This window comes from Vidua macroura, chromosome 3 (genome assembly GCF_024509145.1).
Source record: "Vidua macroura isolate BioBank_ID:100142 chromosome 3, ASM2450914v1, whole genome shotgun sequence".
Classification (NCBI taxonomy): Eukaryota; Metazoa; Chordata; class Aves; order Passeriformes; family Viduidae; genus Vidua; species Vidua macroura.
Window position 1 is genome coordinate 50,308,965 of NC_071573.1, and position 22,002 is coordinate 50,330,966.

General features: G+C 37.9%; 1 protein-coding gene across 1 annotated transcript in view; it reads right to left on the minus strand.

Annotated features, from left to right (window-relative positions):
- UTRN (utrophin) overlaps positions 1-22,002 on the minus strand; it is a 340,746-nt gene that overhangs the window by 228,858 nt on the left and 89,886 nt on the right. The window contains exons 15-26 of the mRNA XM_053972321.1: positions 21,556-21,663; positions 20,793-20,972; positions 19,329-19,495; positions 16,885-17,008; positions 15,059-15,146; positions 13,050-13,285; positions 12,605-12,785; positions 10,416-10,561; positions 7,795-8,007; positions 3,860-3,973; positions 2,889-3,044; positions 1,844-2,014 (exon numbers count right to left, since the gene is read on the minus strand). Coding sequence (XP_053828296.1) covers positions 1,844-2,014; positions 2,889-3,044; positions 3,860-3,973; positions 7,795-8,007; positions 10,416-10,561; positions 12,605-12,785; positions 13,050-13,285; positions 15,059-15,146; positions 16,885-17,008; positions 19,329-19,495; positions 20,793-20,972; positions 21,556-21,663 — 1,884 coding nt within the window. The remainder of the gene's footprint in view (positions 1-1,843; positions 2,015-2,888; positions 3,045-3,859; positions 3,974-7,794; positions 8,008-10,415; positions 10,562-12,604; positions 12,786-13,049; positions 13,286-15,058; positions 15,147-16,884; positions 17,009-19,328; positions 19,496-20,792; positions 20,973-21,555; positions 21,664-22,002) is intronic.

Genomic DNA, 22,002 nt, shown 5'->3' on the forward strand with positions numbered 1-22,002 from the left:
GGTAGGGTGAATTTACAGAAATTATATGTCTCATAGCTCAGTAACTATCTCCCAAAGTTATCCAGGAAAGATGATGTAATTACCCAGGACACATGCAATTACAAAGCTGGAACCTCCCTCACAGCTGTTGGGTGTGCTCGAGGAACATACAAAAAGGACAGCTAGAATTCCTTCAATCTAACTACACTCAGAGGAGCCTGGCAACACATATACAGGGTAAGTACAGTACAACACTCAGCACGCAGGTCTGGAGAAACAGTATTATCACTTGTCAAATCGTGCCTTAGCCAGAACTGAGGAAGAAGGATAGCTGGAAGACAGATCAGGCAGACCAGTCTGAGTCTCCCTGATGAGATAAATAAAAGGCTTCAGAAGTAGAGACTGTTCCATATCTTTCTTTTCAGGTTTCAAGAACAATTTTATGAAATTGAAATACCTCTGATAAATAAGGCATTGCACTATATAGTAGAATTTAGCACAATTTTTGTATATGTATTTCAAGATGTCTTCTAGATGTAAGGGAATAAAAAAGTCAGTTAATAGAAAGGCAAAGAATAGAAAATTTTGGAAATATATTTTATGGCAGGATTTTCAAAAACCACACAGCCTGATCTTAAACTTATTCCTCCTTAAACCTATTCCTTCTGTCAGCAGGAGTTCCACTCTCTGTTGAAATGACAGCATATGCAAAAATGAGCCAAATCCAGAGAGTGCTTTTTCCCAGTCCTAAAAGTAGTGCCAGGATAATGTTGTTACTGCAAATGAAAGGGAATTTTAAGTGTTACAATAAGCTTACAGGCTCACTGACATGACTGTCATAATATACATAATATAATCTGGATTTGACAAAGGTAAATGTGCTAAAAGTCTCACAGATTTGCCAATGAAAAGAAGGCTCTTTTTTTCCTTGGCTTGTGTTCAAGCCAACTGTCAGACTATGTGATCTCAAGTGGCTTCAAAGGATATGAATATATTAAAACTCTTGTTAAGAAACTGCTTCAGAAAACCCTTCAAAAGGGACAATTCAAAACTTCAAATGGCTTTGTTAAAGCACTTGTAAGGGAATTTTTTTTTTTTTTACTCATCCATCAAGTAACAGTATAGTGGATACTCATTTAAAAAGCGTACACAAATAAAACCATTTTGAAGATATGATTGAACTCTCAGATTAAAAAGCAGGGAGTTATTTATTCTGTACATGTAGCCAAGAAAATTATCTGTTCAACTGACAATATTATAATGAGACAAAAATATCTCCTTCCTTTCCATTTATTTGGCCACCAGACCCAAAAATAGAAAATCAGGGACCAATATCACTCACTGATCCTTGTGGATCTCTTCCAACTCACTGTTTGCAACAGATGATGAACACATGATAGCTTTACTACACACCTGTTTTAAAGTGATTTTCTAAATGTGGAGTTAGAATATTTAGGGGACAAGAAACTGAGGTCCAAGTGATAGAAGCAGAAGAATATTTTCACAACCACTAATTTAAATAGAAATAAAAGGTGACACTATACCTTTCTCACATTTTGTCTCCTGAAAAATTTTGCCATATTCCTAATGTTTAATATGCAATATATAAAAAGCCTGACTCAACAGCTGAGCAAGCTGTTATTTATTATGAGCTCCCTACCCCTCATGGCCAAAAAGAACATCTGCTTTTATAGTTTATGCTTTAAAAATCAAAAATTCCACAAAGCAAAGATGAAAAATACCAGTAATCTTGTCATAACCTGAGCTCCTTTCCACAAATATAATTCCATAAAAGGTCAATCCCCAAAGCTTTAAGGTTCCGTTTCTCTTAATCAGGCCTCTACAATGAGCTGGCTTTGCTGACCTTCATTTCCTCTACTGCATTCTCTAGCTCTTCAGGGGACTTGTATTCAAAATCTTTCTCCAAATATTCTTCTTCAGCTTGGGTCATCCATTCTTGCATCTCTGCCAAATCCTTCTTCAGATTTACAGCTTTTTCCTGACTTTCAGACAGGCGATTTTTCTGACTAATGATCTAGAATCCAAGGTGGAGAAAGAAATAGCAGCTTTGTTACTTAAATGTCCTTGTACATGTGAAAAACCACAAGTCTTTGTTAAAATATTTTACTACCAAAACATTCTCAGGCCTTTTTAATTAACGGAGCACTTTTCCACACACACAAACTTATCAACCCTTTTTAGCAGATCAACAAAATCTAAAAGTGAGGGAAGGAGAAATATGACCTTTTTTTCCCCCTTCATTGAACGTAAACTGGTAACAATCCCTGAAAAAAGTCAGACAGAATAAAATCCTCTTCTGATTACAAGTATCATAAAGTTAGATATATTATTATACTGAGCAATAAAGCACTTTTCAGGCCTCACTTCTTTCCACAACCCAGATACTCTGGATTCTATATCAACAGCAAGGCTCTCCAACACAGATTTTCATCAGTAATTGCAACAAAATAAATATGTTTCTACAGACAGCAGAAAGTTTCCACCCAAAAGAAACTACCACTGGAGTGGTAGTCTATCTATAGCCTTTTCTTTTTCAAAGCTGCTTGGAAACCAGTAAAAATTATACAGGGACAGCATAATATTCCAGTCTTCAGAAACAACAGGAAAAGGTCAGATCTTCCTCCCACACTCTCCAGAAAGAGCAGCATAAACCCAAGTGAACAGATTAATTTTTAATTACAAACAATTGTAGAGCTGATTTTGTTCATTCCAGTCAGGTACCAAGAAACGTGTGTATTCAAGTTGGGCTTCAGCCACTTTGACAGTGAAATAAGTAAAACGTTCTCATCCCACTGTTTCACTGCTTCACCTCCTCATAATCCTCACAATGCCACACAACCAGACAGCTGCAGCAACAAGCAAGCACTAGCAACATGGGGAGAACTCACCTGTTTGCTCAGCTTCTCCCACTGAGTCTGGCAGTCTACTAGCCTAGACTTTGTCCAAGTATTTATGCTCACAATAGGCTGAGCTCTTAAAGCAGCCTCTACTTCTTTCATCTCTTTCAGTGATGGTTCAATTGTCTCCATTTCATTGATAAACATCTGCACACACATCAGAGAAAATGAATGTTGTTCTTCAGCAAGATATTACATTAATTTATAACAGTATCAATAATTTCGCAACTTTTAATTATTCCAGAAAAAGTTTTTGGAGTAGATCAAATACCATGATCGGATCAATACCAGAATGCTTAAAATAATCCTTCAGTGATTCAAAATATCAGAACTATGCAACTAAAGAACAAAGTACAGCTTGCCATACACAGCGTAAACATTTTCATATGTCAAATGTCAATATCAAAACAATACAAGCTTGAAGATTACATGCACTAAATATTCTGCTATTTCTGGTGTACCTCAATTTATATTCTTCTCCTGGAAACAAATATTTGAAGGTACACTGTAATTACTTACTATAAGACAAAATTCTACATAAATGTGATCATTATGTGACACTGACTAGCCAGGAATCTTCCTTGCAAAATTCTAAACTCTAGGACGTTCATCAGTTATTTGCTTCTTAATTTTACTACCCTTGGAAATGTAATGCAGAAATCACTTTTCACCCACAGATTCAATTCCGCAATCACAAAAAATTGGGAAAAATATATAAACCTTTTATAGAGAAAATAATGCCAACTTGTAGATAGGTATTTATAACTACAGTGAAGACCTTTGAAAAGCACAAAATATTATAGCTGCAAAAAAAGAAACCAACTCAAATGTGCCCTAAAGAAAGATAAAACAAATTTTCTGGTGGGCTTAATGTGCTATGAACAGTACTTAATAATGCAAGCAAAATAAAGAAAAGATGCTACTTGTTATTTCAAAAGGCTCCTTATAAGAGCAAAACTCACCGTGCATTGGTCAAGTTGCCTTTGAAGTCCTTCAGTATCCCCTTGAACAGCCTTTTCTGTCATTAAGAAGTCTTTCACACCATCCATCCACTTCTGAACAACTTTAGAGTCAGTCTAAATCAAGTATAGTAAGGAACAGTTGATACATTGCTGTGATGAAGAACGTATGGCTGTTGCATTTCAACTTCTAGCAGCTTACAAAGGGTGTTCTACAAGCTGCTGGCATAGTCTTAGTTTTGAATCAGACCAACTTTTGTTTAGTTTTTGGGTTTGATTTGTTGGGCTTTTTTGGGGGAAGAGGGGCGTCCCAAATTTCTCTTTTCTCAAATTTATATGAATATTAAATTCACAATAGTGATATTCTTCCATCCACCTGAGCATGGTTTAAGTGACACTGAACTGTTCCAGGCTATCACACCAAAGCATAGGATCAGGTAAGGAGGAGAGCATGGCTTCAAGAATTATGTAGTTACTTTTCACATGAAGGACCTGGCTGAAGGCTAGAAATATGCCTAAAAACTATGATTTAAAAAAATGCATGACTGTTTCCACACTTGTTTGAAAACTGCACTGAAGGAAAAGAGAGGGCCCTATAAAAATACATATGTGTAAAAAAGGAGTGGATAATGCTAAATGTACTTTTCAGGAAGAAACCATGCTGGGAAAGCCATTTGCATAAGCAAGACACACATAAAAGGAAAAAACATAGAGGATCAGACAAACCACTAAAATTTAAAAAAACAGACTAGCTGTTTGAGGCCAACAGTACAAATACTGTACTCACTAGAGCAACTCTTGGGGAAAAAAGTAAGCACACACCCAATTCAGAATTATGCAATCTAACAATTGGCAGTTGCGCTATACCCTGCAATGAGGTAGGGAGGGAAGGAGACAGAATCATTGCCATCTCCTTCCCATGCAGTCATGGACATTCAAAACCATCCTTACCAACTAAACCAACAGAGAACACAAAGAGGGATTTTCCTTCCCCTGGTTCAACCAACTTATGTGGTTGACATTTTTTATTAATATAGCTGGACTTCTTTTACTCAACATTTTTGGACTATTTGGTTGCAGTTTTTAATAGATGTCATCTATCCTGACACAATCACCATAATAGAACAGTTCATCAGCTTCACCTTCTACTCTGCATGTCACAGAGGAGGAAAGCATACACTTCATTTTTGTAAAAAACTTACACTAACAGTTTTTTCAAGATCAATATGCTACACACTGTTTCTCAAAAATGTCTGCATTAATGAAAACCCATTAGATTAAGTTCATGTTTATTTTTAGATCAATGCTACCATTAGAGGTCAAAGTCATGACATTTTCTTCATTCCTTTTCCATTTTGGGGGAATTTCCTGCAGATGATAAGCCTGAAAATAATTTTCTAAAAAACAGACCCTAGGATGCTTAACAGTGGACCATAGTTTAATGTAAAAAAATATATATTTATAAAGGCTGCCTTTTGACAAGGCACTTTACCACATAACTAATTTAGCCTTCTTATAATAAGTTATTTACATAAGTAGCTTAAGTGGGTCACTCAAAGTTAGACACATATTTAAAAAACTTGCTGAATCACAAACCAAGCCTACAAAAGTTTAATTAAGTAAATGCTCCTGCACTGCACAGGTAAATAATTATCAGTGGTCAAATAACCAGTGTAGGCTGCTGATGTACAAGAGTTCACAATTTTTAGACACGAACATCCTCATCATCGAATGGTCTGGGCTGGAATGGACCTTAAAGATCATTTAGTTCCAACTCATCAGCCACAGACATCGTCATCTTCCACAGGACCGCATCCAAATGGGCCTTGAACACTTCCATGAATGAAGCATCCATAGCTTCTCTGGACAACATGTTCCAGTGTCTTACTGCCCTCACAGTAAAGAATTTCTTCCTAAAATCCAATCTAAACCTACTCTTTTTCAGTTAAGAGCCCATTATCCCTTGTCCTGTCCCTACAAGCCCATGCAAAAAGTTCTCCTTCAGCTCTCTTGAGCTGAAGGTACTGGAATGCTGCTATAAGGTCTTCCTTATAGAGCTTCACTTCTTCAGGATCAGTTTTTGACATTTATTCCGAGCAGGAACAAAGATCAAATGTGCTGAATCTTAACTTTTTCACTCCTAGAAAAACCACATGATGTACAGCCTTGCAGCAGATTTAAAAGATCTGAGAGTGATACATAATCAAAGACTCAGCAAGCCATACATTACTAGAGGTATGATAACAGAATACAAGATTAACAGAATTTCTTCTAGGAAAAACAAGATGCAAAACTGATAAAATGAGCCTTGTCTACTCCTCCCATCACATGAGTATTACAGTCTCCCAGTAAGACATTACTCCCAGTTCATGTCACTAATGCATGCATTGTCAGCTTGGGGGAGCCTCTATCACATCACAAGTAACAGAAGAACCACCTAAGCAGCAGGAGTCACAAGCAGATCTGCCACTGACATGCTCATCAGACTAACAAGGGCATCTAAGTCATTGTTTACCTCTCTACTCACTGTTAAAATGAAAATATTTGCATTGTTTTTTTTCAAAAACCTAAATGTGAGGAGTGTTGTTTTGGGAAATGTCAATTTTTAGAGGTGATTTGGGGGAAAAAAAAAAAAAAATTAAAAATAAACTTATACTTGCATGTAGTTGAACATAAACCACATGTCCTCCAAGCACTGACATGCACTTTTTTTTTGTCTCCCCCATGTACATTTTTTTTCCCCTTTAATAGCCAGGTGCTTCAACTCCTCTTTTAGCCAAGGAGATCCTGCCCAGCCATTCTCTAAACTGATCTTGTATCTCTGGTTTGGTGTGCACCAGGACCATACACCAATGCTGCCATACCTGCAATCTTTCCTGCAGTACAAGTTACATCCTGGTGTACCCAGTGCTGTCCACAGCATTTTTATTCAACTTGTTCCCAACTGTCATTTTTATTTATACAGTATTAGACTACAAAAATCTCTGTATAGATAAGTACCAAAGGAAAAATCAGGGAATATAACACAACTGTCCATCCACTGACAGCTTCACAAAACATTTAGAAAACACAGGAATTGTGTACTCAAAAATACAGTTCATAAAACAACACAATGTAAGACCCATATTTCAACACATAGCATCAGTAGGTATTTCTTTCATTTTCAGTTACTTAATAATTACAATAATAGTTTAATATTAATAAAGCAACTATTTAATCATTGCTTCCATTGTTTCTTCTGCTAGAATTTACTTCTTAACTTCTGTACTTCCTTTTAAAGTAACAGGAAAGTTTCTAGCATCTTGCTCAGGACATAATTCTGTTCCCAGAACAGTGAGATCTTCTGTCTTGAAGGATTTCATAGGCATGTATATATATTTATGAAATAGGTAGGAGGGCTGAGTAACCTTAATTTTTTAACTGTCCTTCCTGTCACTTCAGAGGCAATGGTTGGAACTGGAAAAGTCACTGTACCCAAGCATTTTCCTTACTCCCTTTTCTAACTTCCTTGTACTAATTCTTCATGACTACTCACCAAAACCCCACTTGAAGGGGCAGGTTTTCTGTAGCAGGCATGGAATTACACTTTAAGACTAGTGGGCATCTGACACCAATCACACTGAAGATCATCAGCCCCTACTGGGATTAACAGCACAGCTGGCATATCCTTGACCTTAGCATAACCTTTACTTATGGAAAGAGAGGGACACTAATTTTAAGTGAAACGTATTTCTGTTTGAAGACAAAATAATATCCTGGGCACATTAGAATTCCACTTATATGCTGCTACAAATATACTATGTATGCTTTCAGCCTCTACCGAACATCAACATTCCACTTCTCAATCAGTTTCATCTGGACTCCTGCAGGAACACAGAGGAAGCTCTATAAAGCAACTGAGTTATGCAAGCCAAAAATAAAAAATCCTTTCACTTTACCTCAAATATTCTCAACTTGGGCATAATTTCCTCCAGTAGTTTAACATCTTTGGAAATCTTGAGCTTTAACTTGTCCCAGCGTCCCTGCACATCCTTGAACTCCTGCATATAGGTATTTTTTATTTCCAAAGATGCATGCTTCTCCAAAGCCTTTGTTTCTTCAGCAAGTTTATCTACCCTGGGCTTCTGGGCTTCCAGTGTCTCACAAACTGTCTATAACAAAGAAAAAAAAAAAGCCTCCTTACAGTATTAGACATACAATACGTACAAACTCACATACAAGTGCATGTACATCAAAATTTTTATCATGCAGAGGGTAGACTCAGTGAAGAGTGATACACTCCAGTTACAGTAGTTATTGAGGCAGAGATGTCCAAACAACCTTTTAAGCAGCAAAAGCCTCAGCTGCTGTACTGGTGCAGCAGCAGAGACTACAGAAGGGGTAGCAAAGTTTGGCCTCATAGCTCAACATGCGCAGGCATCTATGCCTCTCGTGTGCCACACGGTACTGGCACTCAATCAACAGAGCAGTGGCTGCGCCACGCTGCACTCCCAGAGCAAACTGCAACGCAGACAGACCAGGACACCTTAGTATGTTCATTCCCTCCACAAGTTTGTTTTTTAAACACACATGTAAACTGGCTGAGTGTGTTCTTCCAAGTTTTGTGAAGTTAAATATACTGTCTTAGTTGCAAAAAAAAGCTCTAGATACTCAATTTTTGAAAACTACTTTCCCAGACGTGATACAGGGAAGATACATTCTGAGTATATTCACTGTGACATTGCTGATATAAAGAGTCACTTGATTTGAAAGAGCTGATTTACTAATATGAAAAATAACAACTGAAGATATAAGCCAACACATGAAAAATGCTGCCACTTCATTGAACTCATCATTTTGATTACTGTGCTTCAAAGTTGCTTAAGAGAAAGTCACAATGAACACATGAAATTATTATTCATTTAATAGATTTAATTTTCTAGTATATACACTTAATATATACAAGCAGGATGTGTGCATACATATTTTGCTGCATTTTTACTGAGGAAGACTTTTTTAAAACGTTCATGTCCTCAAATCTACTTTACATTTATCGTGGTTTTTTTCCTGGAAAATTCCTCTAAGATGGGTAGAGAAGTAGCAACGAGACTGGGAAGAGGAATGTATGTTTCAATGCCTGCTATAGTGCGGAGAGCACTGAACAATCCCAAGCTCCACAAGCAGCTACTCACAGAGAGGTTTGTTCCCCTCTCCTGTCACATTCTAATGATAAAGCACCTACACTAGCTTAGTATGTCCTTTCAGGGTAATTAGCCTCTGAAGAAAACTGGGCAGAGGCGGGAAAAGACAAGCCTCCAAAGGCTAAATGCCACTGCAATTCACGTAGCATATGGACCAGAAAATCTCCGCCAAGTTTAAAAAATACAGAAGCAACACTAAAGAGAAAACCAAAGAATCAAAGCTTGTTTTAATCTCCTGGTTCAAAAAAACCCCAAAGCACTAACACCTCTATTTACTGGACTTCCAAAAATCATTGCTTTGCTAAATAGAGAGGGATATAACAACCTCTCTGCACCCAGCAACCAGAGCTCAAGAGCTCCTCCAGAGTCACCTGCAGCCTTATTAGACCACCACACAGGAGAAAACACATGCTTCTGAATATGGAGGATGGTGGAGCAGGCAGGGAAGTATTTATTGAGTTTTTTCAAACAAACAAAAAAAAATTGGGGGAAAATATTGAAGATGCAGAATTCTCTCCCTGGAGAGGGGTCCATCCCTGCTTCAGTATCTGGTATTACCAAAGTAGCTGTCATCTATAAATTTTTGTCTACTTTATAAGTAGACTGCTGCTTCCCTTTGATAGGCAGTCTGGAGGTCAAAGAAGTACACTTACTCACTCCAAATACCTGAGCAGGATGGGTTTGTTAACCAGCTGACCCTCAAACAGTTTAAGCAGGCAGACCCTTCACACCTGGGTGAATATATTTACCCAGTGCTTGGAGGGGAGGGTGGAAAGTCTGCACACCGCAGTCCCTTCGGGAGGGCAGAGGCAGAGTCAGAGCATCCTCCTTGCTCCAGGGAGGGACATGGCCTCCCAAGGACAGAATCAGGCCGGGCACAGGCATGGTGGTGCAGCTCAGGCAGGTGCAGCTCCCAGCTCCTGGTTTTCCTTACAACTGCACTTGGCAACAGAGGAGCAGACCTTGGGTCAGATCACCAACCTGATCCTACCCAGCCTCTAGAAGGGGGATGCTCTTGGGGCTCTAACATTTGTTTTGCAACTCCTGAGCACAGGAGGCACACACACACCAGAGAGTGCCTGGGGAAGCCACCAAGGCTGTCTGAGGTCCTTTTCCCTGGCTGAGCAGTCACAGCTCTCTCCTGGCACAGGCAGCAAGAGAAGCTGTGAAGTCCTGCAGGCTCGGAGATACCCAGCCCTCACCCGGACATGTCCCTCAGCAGCCTGATAACCCAGCAAGCCACCTCCAAAAGTGGGTTCCACACCCACATCCCTGACACCCCTCTGAGCAGTGTTAGCTACCCCACTGAAAGCAAGGCAGGAGAACACAGGGTGACAGCAGGGGGTAACCTCCTTACTCAGTGCAAAGGTGAGAGTTACCTTTGCCCGCTGCAGGGCATTCTCCACCTTGCTGGGCTCGCTCAGGCCACTGGCAATGGAGTGCTCCTTGCCCTCCAGCTCGCTCAGCACATCCTTCAGCTGCTGCAGGGATTCCACGTACTCCCGGCTCAGCTGGCTTTCTGTCTCTGGTACCATGTAAAGGAGGAAGGAAACAAAACACAAAGTAAGAATACGCATTTGAACCCAAATCATAGGAGATGTGAATATAATCAGCTTTCCAAGAGCTAAAAAACTCTTCAACAGATAGCATTGTTTTTCCTCTAAAAATATTAAATATATAACATACAAGTATATAGAATATAATAATAAATATGCAATTACAACCTCCCAAAAATTTTACAAACTCAATCAATTATAATCAAGAATAACTGCACCAAACAGGATTTTGCCTGTAAGTCCTGTACTGTGGTATGCATATTCTCTGGCCCTGGATTCCTAAGCAATTTTGTTACTGCCCCATCTGAAAATTCATCTCAGCCTTGTTCTGACTCACCAGGTAGCTTTTCAACAGCTTACTGTCATAACTGTCCTACCTTTTATAAAAATGAGGCCACCCTTTTGAGAGAATCAGAGTTATCCAGATCCCTTTTCTCAAAAAGCCAGATCAATTTAAAGAGGGGGGGGAATTAATAAGACCATATAGGTGCACTGTCACTAAACTACAGAAAATCCTGAAGGAGAAGAAAATAGTTAAGATAGTTTCCCAGTGACAAAAATATTGAGTCAATTCCCATCTAAAATATGCCCATATAGTTGGGACTGAGTAGCTTTCCATGGGGGAATTTTTGGTGGCTCAAAGAAGAGCCATAAGGAGGAGCTGGCCTTCTGTCAGTCAAAGCCTGCCAAGTTCACAAATGCCGACGTCACACCACCAGTTCTTTCCACCGGTTACATAGCTCTGGAAGTTTTTTTACCTTGTAGCAATTCAAACTATGCTGTAAACAAACAGCTAAAACCCTGAACTGACATTTCCCTCTGTTCGTTGGCATTATAATTTCTAAGGCAATATAACTTCTCTCAGCAGGTTGTCTCATTCAAAAGACACACAAACACGAAGTTAATGTGTTAGAATATATACAGTGTTTCTACCAAGCAATAACTGGTTCAAGCAGACCAGTAACACCTCAAGTGATGAGTGACAAAAAAAAGGAGTATTTTTGTCACATGATATATAGTTACCAAAATACCAATAAAATTACTCACAAGTACATGAACTCAAAACAGCTATAAAATAATAACTAGTCAAAGTAAGAATGAAAACATACCCTTGTAATTTGAACATGGCTGACAGATACTTCATTCATACAGTTTTCTGCACGCGTATAATTGAAGTATGCAGGCCTGGTGCAACACATTATATAGATGGCCTAACAATTTAGTAATTGAGCCTACTTTCACTACACTCAGAATAGAGTGTTAATGCTCTTCCATTCGAGACTGTTAATAAAACACTTCCTCAAATTACTCTGAAACAAAAACTAAGGAAAAAAAAAATTCTTGCAAGTCTGTGCTGTTGCTATTCAGCTGTAAAGCATTACCAGAACTACATATTTCATGCACTACATTTAAAATTCTTTAAAAACCAGCATGACTGGTTTGAATGCTTATAATGAAATTTTTAATGCAAAAACAACCCAAGTAGAAACTGCCTGAAAAGCAAGCCAGATTCCAAATCACTTCAAAGATGAAATTTCCAAAAGGAATTATGTATGACTAATGTGCTCAAATCTATGAAAAAGAATAAATTTCACATGCACACTTTCATTTTACAATGTTCTTCTAATCTTCTACTTTTCATTTCTAGAATTTCATTATAGAATATTTATTTCTGTAAGTGTCAGAGAGAGACAGATTTCGGAGCTTTATTATCCACCTTAAATATGTCTTGCCAAGTAGTTAAATGAGGTTTCAGGGATGTTGCATCCTTGCATAATCGTTTTAAACACCATGGAATGATAGATTTGTGAATTGTGCACAGAACAGGCCATATTCCTCCAGGTAAATAAAATAATTTTGTCAGTTTGACACAAAGCCTAGCATAAACATTACAAAAACTCCACCAGAATTCAATAAGTTTTTCAGTCAGCTCAAAACAAACAAGAAACAATCAAAACACAAGTAAGCAGGAGGTTTTATGCTAATATACATATTTATGCTTATTTATTTACCTTTTTTCAGCTGTTGGTGACATTCCTCTAGTTTCTGATGAGTCAATTTGAAGTGATCAAGAAAACCACTCAAGTTCTCCTGAATGAAATTTGGAGGCATGGGCTGAGAAGTGAGTGTCTTGCAGGTGGCTTTCAGATGTTCCAGCTGTGGACTCAGGTTTACAAGGTGAGTTAATTCCTGCTGTAAAAGAAAAACCAAAACCAATATTCATACTTGCCCTGTAAACACAAAGATTCTAGTACACTGCTACAGCACAGCTCATCCACATTGCTAGTGACAACACTAAAGTACTTCTGTGACAGAGATTCCAAAATTTTCCAGTCAAATCAGGTGCCCTGCATGCCTTAGAAACTGAGTTATCTTACTGACTAGGCCAAGATCTGCTGGGGCATCCTGTGCTTCTGACAGCTTCCAATCACAATTAACAAGTTTGGCCAGACTTACCTGACATAACTCTTTCAGGACTGCTGACGACTGGGATGCTGAAGAAGAGTAATTTTTAAGCCAGTCATCCTTCTCAATTAAAGTCTTCTCAAGCTCATTCATTTCCTTTAAATAAGCATTTATATCTTCTTGGTATTTTATCTTTCTAGCCACTTCTTCTAGATTTTGAACCACATCTTTCCACCCTGACAAAATTTTCTCCATCATAGATTTTATATCCACTGTAGGAAGTCCTTCTACAAAGATTATACAAATTATTGTTATATTAACTGCAACACATTTTCATTAACAGGCATTTAACCTTTCCTATCTTCAAATACAAGTGCACTTTCACATTAATATACAAAACACTTTGATTCCAAGTCCAATATCTATAAATCTATGCTTATTACAGGCACCATTTCAGCTTTATATTTCTAGTAAATTGTAGAATGAGATACTCTAATTTTGAGGAAAGACACAGAGAGGATTTTTTTTGCTGAACCACTCTAGCACAAGTAGAGCCCAAACCTCTGGTCAGGGCAGCCAGCCAGCTTTCACAAGAGCACTTGATGACCCTGCTCCACAGATGTGCTGTGCTCACACACTGGCCATAGGCTTGGCACACCAACACCACAGCAGCTGCAGCCACAGGGGAGGAGCACACAAAGACCAGTCACTGCCAGTATGGCACAGCCTGTTCCTGCCCCAGGGTAGACATTGATGTAGGCACAAATGTGCCAGTGCTGTGCATTATTCCACACAGGTGCTGCTGGGCCTCGGACTGGAAAAAGCCTGCAAGCCTGACCTGGACAGAACATACTATCAGACCCTAACAAAACCAGGGGGTGTAGATTGGTTATTTTCTAGAGATCCAAACCTTTAAGATGACAATCAATTAGAAAGTAAATTCGTGACCTTACTCTTAGCTGATAAAAAGCAGCTTTTCAACTATTCATTTCTTGTTATGGTTAACACATGCTGGTTTCATACCATGACCTATCGCAGCTAAAACGGTTTGTAGAAGAAAGAGGAAGGGAGCATTAATTTCTGTTCATATTTGAAAACAAAGAACAACTAAAAATTTTTAGGAAGTCACCTCCAGGTCAAATCAGTGGCTTTCAGCCATCAACTTCAGGGCAATGGCACCCACTGTAAAAAGCTTCAGTTGCAGTAGGCAAGGAGGGGAGGACTGGACACGCTTAGTAAATTGGGGCACATGAGCAAAGCATTGGACTACAAAAAAATGTGATTGCTGAGAAATCCAATGGAATTCAGCATTTTCCAAAGGGATGCTGGTCATTATGCAGGACAGTGATACCATCCTCTTTCCTGGTCAGAATGCTACCAGTGATGACAACTTCACCAGAAGTCAAGTGAAGATCTAAAAGATTGCCTCTAGATGATATGAACATCTCTTTTATAGAGATATCATTCCACTGATGGAATTTTTTCAATATGAAACAAGATTTTGGCAAAGCTTAAAGATTCACCTTTCATGGATGTCAATTATACAATCCCATGGATAAGGGTTTTAATTGGCAATCATTTTCCCAATCCTATAGACTTCTCTCTTGCCTTTGAGCCATAGATTGTGACTGCTTCATTAAAAAAAACACAGTTTTTACAAAAATAGGTAAAACTATGAACAAAAGAGATAGACACATAAGTATTAAGTTTAAATTTGGCTTCAAAATTTTCACTTCTCTGTAGCAGTTGTTTTAAAACATTTACTTAAAATCAAACTACTTCCCTACTTCCTTGAAAGCATGTAACTAGCATTGTTACAGAAATAGAAATAAATTCTTAAAATACCCCTTAAAAAGACTGCAAATGAACACATGCACATTAATAATATTGCTTTTCTAAAAGCTTTAATTAAAAAAACACATAACTAACTAGTAACAGTAACAATGATCAATGAAGGAAAGAAAATGGAGGGAGAAGGAAAGAGATAATGTATTTCAATATTATTTCCCAGCAACTCAACTGATTAAATCACAAAAGAGAAAAACATCCAAGTTGCTTACCCTTTCCCATTTGATCCAAAAGAATGTGTCCACTTCGTTTCAGTTCATCTAACTTCTGGCTTTTTTCAGCTCTTTCTTTTTCAATCACCTTCAAAGTGAATCCCAAAAGAATATAGTGGCAGCAAGGATTATTTTCCTTGACTTCCCTCTTTCACTCAGTAACATCTATTTTCCCATTCGACCCAAAACACATCATTGTCTTAGATGCACCACCTTCTAAGCTGCATGTTAGTTCTACTTGTGCAGAAAACAAATGCAAATGGAGTCACCTCTCACAAATAGCAGGCATGCAAGAGATTAGTACTACAGCGCCAGGAATAAAATACTGTTTAATGGCTTGATGACCCTAACAGTGTCAAATAAGATATTGGGACAGCAGTTAAAACAAGTCACTTGTGATCAAAAATACAGCTGCAATTCTCTAATGTGAGCCAGTGGAGAAGAGACCTTCTTAATAGCCCCTTAATTTCTACAGTTTCTACTGTGATTTCTAGTAGAAGGGATCAACAGACCTTTTCCCTAGATGTCCAAACAGCAAGAACTATAGCACACCAGTAATCCACTCTCATAAGCTCTAGTGCTCTACTTTTACAAAGATTTGGAGAGGGAAATTCTCCATGACTACCAAGATTTTTAAAGGAAAAAGCTCCTCCCACAAGTTATACATATTGGGGAATATTCCTTTGTGAGTCAATAGGTAGAATACATCCACAGAGGAAAGACGAGTTCCCTGGCCAGAAAACCATAACTTCAATATCCTCTGTGATTACAACAAAGCATCACCAAACTAAAATCTTTTTGAACCTCATGTCAGAGGTCATCACTCTGGTTTAGGCTTCCTACAGTACATTCAGAAAAATGCACTTATTTGCACAGCTGGGAAGAACAAACTCTGTCCTAACCACTTACAGCCCAATCATTTAAAAACAGTACTGTTCATGGGAACCTGGTGTTCATCTCAGGACCTCTTTTTTAAAGAGCTATAAACATTCTTAAAGATCTATAAATAAAATATTGGGATAGTTGTTTTGTTTTTTATTTCCAACAGTACTGCTATTCCAAACATTCCTACTAGCAGCATTTTCCACAAGAGCACTATGGAGGAGTCTCTTTATGGAGATTTTTAAGTATTGTTTTTGATTTCAAAAGCAGATTCAAGTCCTGCTAAAGCTCCAGTAAGTCTTCATTAACAAAGAACGCTCAAGAACCATAAAAAGACAAGAATACATTCCTGACAAGGAATAGAAAATAAAATGGTTATTTCACAGCTCCCACAAGATTCTGTAAAATTATGTAATCTGTCTTGCAGGTCAGCAATACTGTACAAAAGTGTAACAATCAGATTTTCTCCAAAATTAATAGAGCAAACAACATGTCCGAGCATTATAACAACAAACCATTTTGGAGCCTGGGCAGTACAGTGTTTGAGGAGTGTCACAGCATGATTCAAGGGGTCTCTGAGCACCCCACTGGCCTATCTCTACCAAAATTACATAAGTGGTATCAATCAAGTCCATTTCCAACTGTGAAACATTAAACCAAAATATGCTACTTAGTGTAAAAGATCCTGAAGACAGACATTTTTCAGAACTCCAAGGGAGACATCAGTAATTTATGTTTTTAAGATTTCCTGTGGATTATGCAACAACACCAGCAAAAAAAATGTGTCCAGCTGGTCGAAGATTTCCACGTATGCTCAGTTCTGAAACTATGTAACTGAGGGACTTAATCCCCTCAAAGCATGCGGATCAACTCACACCTCCAGCTGACAGCCAGCATAGATACAAAGAGTATTCACTGAAACATGCTCTATCTCCCCATTTTACCTTCAATTTTTCTTTCATGCTTGAAGTCTCTCTCATCTTCTTATATTCTTTGATGTCTGCAGCCTGAATGGCAGATTTTGATTTTGAAATCCAGTTCAAGAGCTCAGTACTTTCAGCATCAAACCTAGTTTAAAAGGTCAGACAGCACTTCGTTTTTTTGTTTCAGTCACTATGTCTTAAAAATCAAGAGTCTTAAAGTTCAGCACATTATTCAACCCCAAACCAGCAAGGCTTTACACAAAATTCATACTCCTCATATTACTACTCACAAGAAGTAGAGACAGACTTTTAAAAGCCTACCATAATAAAAATTATCCCCACAGTATCAGCCTTCAGGAAAAAATTGAGAATACATGGTGCAATTTATTTTACGCATAGCTTCACACAAATTGTAGCCATTTCTTTTAATATGTTACAAAACAGATCTCTCAATGCCAAGTATTTTGAAAGTAATAATTAGACCTCAGGAACAAAACAAATAAGAATTGCAGTTCTAAGTTTCAAAAGTCTGCAACACTATTTTGTCTGAAGGAAAAGCTAACAGTGGCAATGACAGCTGACAAACATTTCTGCACACTTAGCTGACAAAATATTAACTTACAGCTTACTGGTTTTGTCTACAGTGTACATGTCTATACTAACAACTTTCTTACCCCTATGACCTCTATGCTACAACCTAACACCACCAAAAAAAAAAACTCCAGTCAACTCTCAAATTAAGCAGTACTGTACAGAACTTGAGAGATGGACAGATGCACTGTACAGACCACAAGTCAAGTTGTATTACAATTACATTACTTAACAGTGTGAATCCTACCACGGAATAACAGCACCCCAATATATGCAATTGTCAATCTAAGCTTCCGTGGGAGAACTGGCAAAATTCCACTTTCTGGCCATTTGTTGGTTTCAACAGAAGTAAATGGAAACACACAAGACCATCAGAAAGTTTGTGACCTATTTTTACAACCCCTGGTTTTAATACAGTTTGAACTCTAGGAAAACAGAAAACAGATAAATCACTTTTGTTTTCAAAATCTATAATAGTTTCTACAACTCCTGAGACACAGAAAGGACAGATGGTTGCTGACTACTTTACTGCCCTGGCACATCCAGATGCACACACTTACCCCTACCAGAGCTCAAAAAGTCTGACCAGAGTCCTTAAGAGGGTTTGGGCAGGTTCCTCACCTCTTAAAACCTCCATTCCTCCTCCAGAAAAAAAATTAATTCAAAAACTCTTCTTCATTGTGGAAACGCACAGTGACTCCCTAATCTTGATGCAGCCTCTATTGTCTCTCTAAATGACCTGACAAAGACTTAAATCACTGATACTTCAAGGAAATACTCATTTCCTCAGCCAAGCACAAAAAGCAGTATGTTGAGCAGACAACATTTAATTTCCTAATTTATACTGAAACAATTCCTTTAGTTTTAGGTATGCTATTTAATAAAGAGAATTCAACACATGTTATTAAACACTGTTTGGCTTAAGAGGAGAGAATGTTCCAGGAAAACTTGATAGCAGCCTTCCAGTACCTAAAGGGAGGCTACAAGAAAAATGGAGAGGGACTCAACGGGGAAGTGTATTGATAGGACAAGAAGTAACTTTTAAAGTGAAAGAGAGTATATTTAGATCACATATAAGAAAGAAATTCTTCAGTATGAGGGTGGTGAGATACTGGAACAGGCTGCCCAGAGAAGCTGTGGATGCTCCATCCCTGGAAGCCTACTAGAACAGACTAGATAAGTCTCCAAACAACCTGCATTAGTTGAAAGTGTCCCTGTCTATAGCAGTGAGGTTGGAATGAGATGATCTTTGAGATCCCTTCCAACCCAAATGATTCTGTGAGTCTATATATGCAAATGAGTGCCAGCCACTCCAGAAATACTTGTCAAAGGAGATATCAGTGAAATATTATTCTTTTTACTAAATACAAGATAGATGGAAAATCTTTTTGATTGAGCATCTGTTTTGTGCAGTTTCTTCCATATTTCTCATATGTTTTATGAAGATTAGAAATAAATAATAAATCAAAATGCTTGACACTTTCACACCACCTCTTGAGCAAAGATGAGAAGATGTTTTTCTTAAAGCAAGTAAATATAATTCTGTCTTTTCAGCAAAGGAGCTGAGGTACAAAAAACCGAAGACCTGCTTCCATGAGAAACAAAATATCCCTGTTTTCTTTTGAAATTAATGGAAGCGACAGGTTTTCTGCTGCTCTGAAAACAAGGCTGCATATAGCATTCCATTCCCATTCAAAGAATCACAGAATTGTTAGGGTTAGAAGGCATGACTGGAGATAATCTAGTCAAGCCCCCAAGCCCAACCTCACAACTGCAACTTAAGTATTGCTCACTTGCATAAAAAAAGATCAAAAGTCAAGACAGTCTCTGTAGTATCCAATGAGCAAGGGAAAATTGCAGTGACGTATACTTACTTTTTCTTTGCTTCACTGTCCCCTGGAATTTGCCTTTTCTTTGGGAGCGGTGGTGGGGGCAATTCCTGTCTGGACTGTTTAACTACCACCTGTTCCTTCAATGGTGTTTCTGCAGAAGTCTTCTGTGAAACCTGAGACATTCCTACACTTCCTACAGCTTGAGTTACCTATACAAAATAATTTAGGGCAAGGATTATGTGCCATTTTAATACAAGCTGAGTTGCTTTTTCTTATTTTCTTTTATTCAGTCATAAAAGCCTGTTCATTCACTCTCACAAATGACCACACCAAGATGTCATGAAGCACCTTTATCATATTTACACTTCAGAGAAAAAGATCATTATTTTCATTTTACAGATGGGAACCAAGCAACAAAATTCTCAATTCAACTAGAATCATGCCATTCCAAATGAACTAAAATTAACAAAAGGAGCATTATATGTATTTTCTTTCTTAATTTCTTCACAAAAAGAACAAAGGTACTTGAAGTTTATTATTAGCAATTATACATTTTGTACTCTTACTCTATAAAACAAAGTCTAGATCTCATTAAGAGCTAATACACAGCAAATTTGACCTAAAAACTCACTCAAGTCAATAGAAACCTCCCGTGCTCTTTATCAGGTTATAAGGTAAGTCCCAGGAGACTCAACCTGTAAGTTCTAAGTATGTGCTTGATATTTAAGGGGAGTGAAAGGATAGAGACAGGAATTGGCATTCTCTAGTGCTTTGACTCAAACACAAGAACAAATTAAAGCCACATGGCTGAAACGAGTCCCTACCCAGACTGTACAATTCATTCACTATACATTAAATGGATCATTAATTAGTGCCATGGTTTTACCCATAACAACATATTAATATCACCAAAAAAACCTCACTCATATAACTCGCATAAGAGTTATAAAGCTGTCAAATAAAACCCTCACAGAATCCAGTAGGAGTTCTGTCTAAATAAAAACATTATCAAGCACTCAAAATATTAAAATAAACATTGAGCAATCCAGCTTGGTTATCATCATTGCATGTCAAACAAACAACTACTCTATTTTCAACAGATGAGAAATCATACCCACAGAGCATAAATACTTGTATGACTCCCATTTGTTTATCTATTCTGGGGTTTGGGTTCTGCCTTTGTTTTCTTTTAGTATCAGATTTAAATCCATTCCCAGCACTCTTATAATGTTTAAAGGCATTTGCATTGACTGATAATACATGGCAAGCCTGCTTTACTCACCAGATAAATGAAGCTTAATCTGTGTGAGAAACGAGTAATAGTACTGGTCAGGTTAAAAACTTGGGCTTTTGGAGACCAAAAACACAGACAGCTTTGTCAGCCCCACGTGAAAAAGCACTCACCTACCTCTCTAGCCTGATGCCCGGACAATTTTGCTAACACAGTGAAGTTTGCATACATGCAGTCATACAAAAAGCTAAAAAGTAATAAAGCCTTGTAAATACCTGGTTGGAGTAATCCTCTAGCTTCTGAACCAAACTGTCCCACCTCTGAGTTAGTTCTTCTTGATCCTGATCAATTTTACTGGATGCTTTGCCATTTCCAAGGATTTGGGCCACATCCTGACCTAATTCATTCAGCTGGTCTAGTGTTTGTCGTTTCATTCCCATGTCCTCTTTTAAAATCTGTAGTTAAAAGAAAAGATTAAAATATAACATCAAGTATTCTACTTCCCCTAAGCTTTAATTCCTTGGCTAAGAAGCAAAGGGGTTTGAAAGGGTGGTGACAGGGTGAAATATGTACTACCTGAGCCAGATGAACAGCTCTTTTGCATAAAAAAAAGCACTAACAGACACCATTCTTAAAGAGCACATCCTTGAAACATCTTCTAGAGGAACCAGCACTATCTCTTCAGTAACAGTTACAAATGATTAGTTCAGGTACAAGCTGCTGCAATGAAATAAAGAAAAACCCACACCACAAACCTATACCTTGGAAAGCACAGCTGACTGGTGGCCTGCAATAACATCCAAACCCTCTCAAAAATCTGGGATAGCTGTTTCAGAGTTTGGCACACCAACATAGAATGGCCACGGAGTAAATAGTACATATGTTTTAAATTCAAGTCCAAGAATCTGGCAAGGAAATAATGCTGGCCTGGCTTCTAATGTATCGTGCATTCACAGCTCCTACTAGGGTCAAACTAGTAATTTGCCACTCATCTAGTCTATGAGATTTGACGGGATAGAGCAGGATATCAATACTCACTGCTAGTTTTCGAACATTCACACTCAGGTCTGTTTGATCTTTAAAGTTGCTCGTCTGGACCTTATTCAAGGCCTCTTCTTTCTCAGTTAACCAAGCTTTCAATAAGCACTGCAGATCATAAGAAAAATAGCACAAGAAAATATCAAGACTGTCAAATAGCTATTGATAATTGCTTCTTTATAATCTTTGCATTCAAAACACAGTTCTGCAGTCTTTATATGCTGGAATTTCAGTTGACTTTAACAAAAGTAGCACACAAAAGTGGACAAAAATATCATATTAGGGAAGCAAGTAATACTTTCAGCAAAACAATTTCAACAAAACCATTTCTCAATATATCAGAGCACACCTCCCCCGAATTTATTTATATAACAAACAGATACCCACCATAAAGCTAACATAGGATTTATAAATCATAATAGAATATATCAAAATAGCATGCATGTG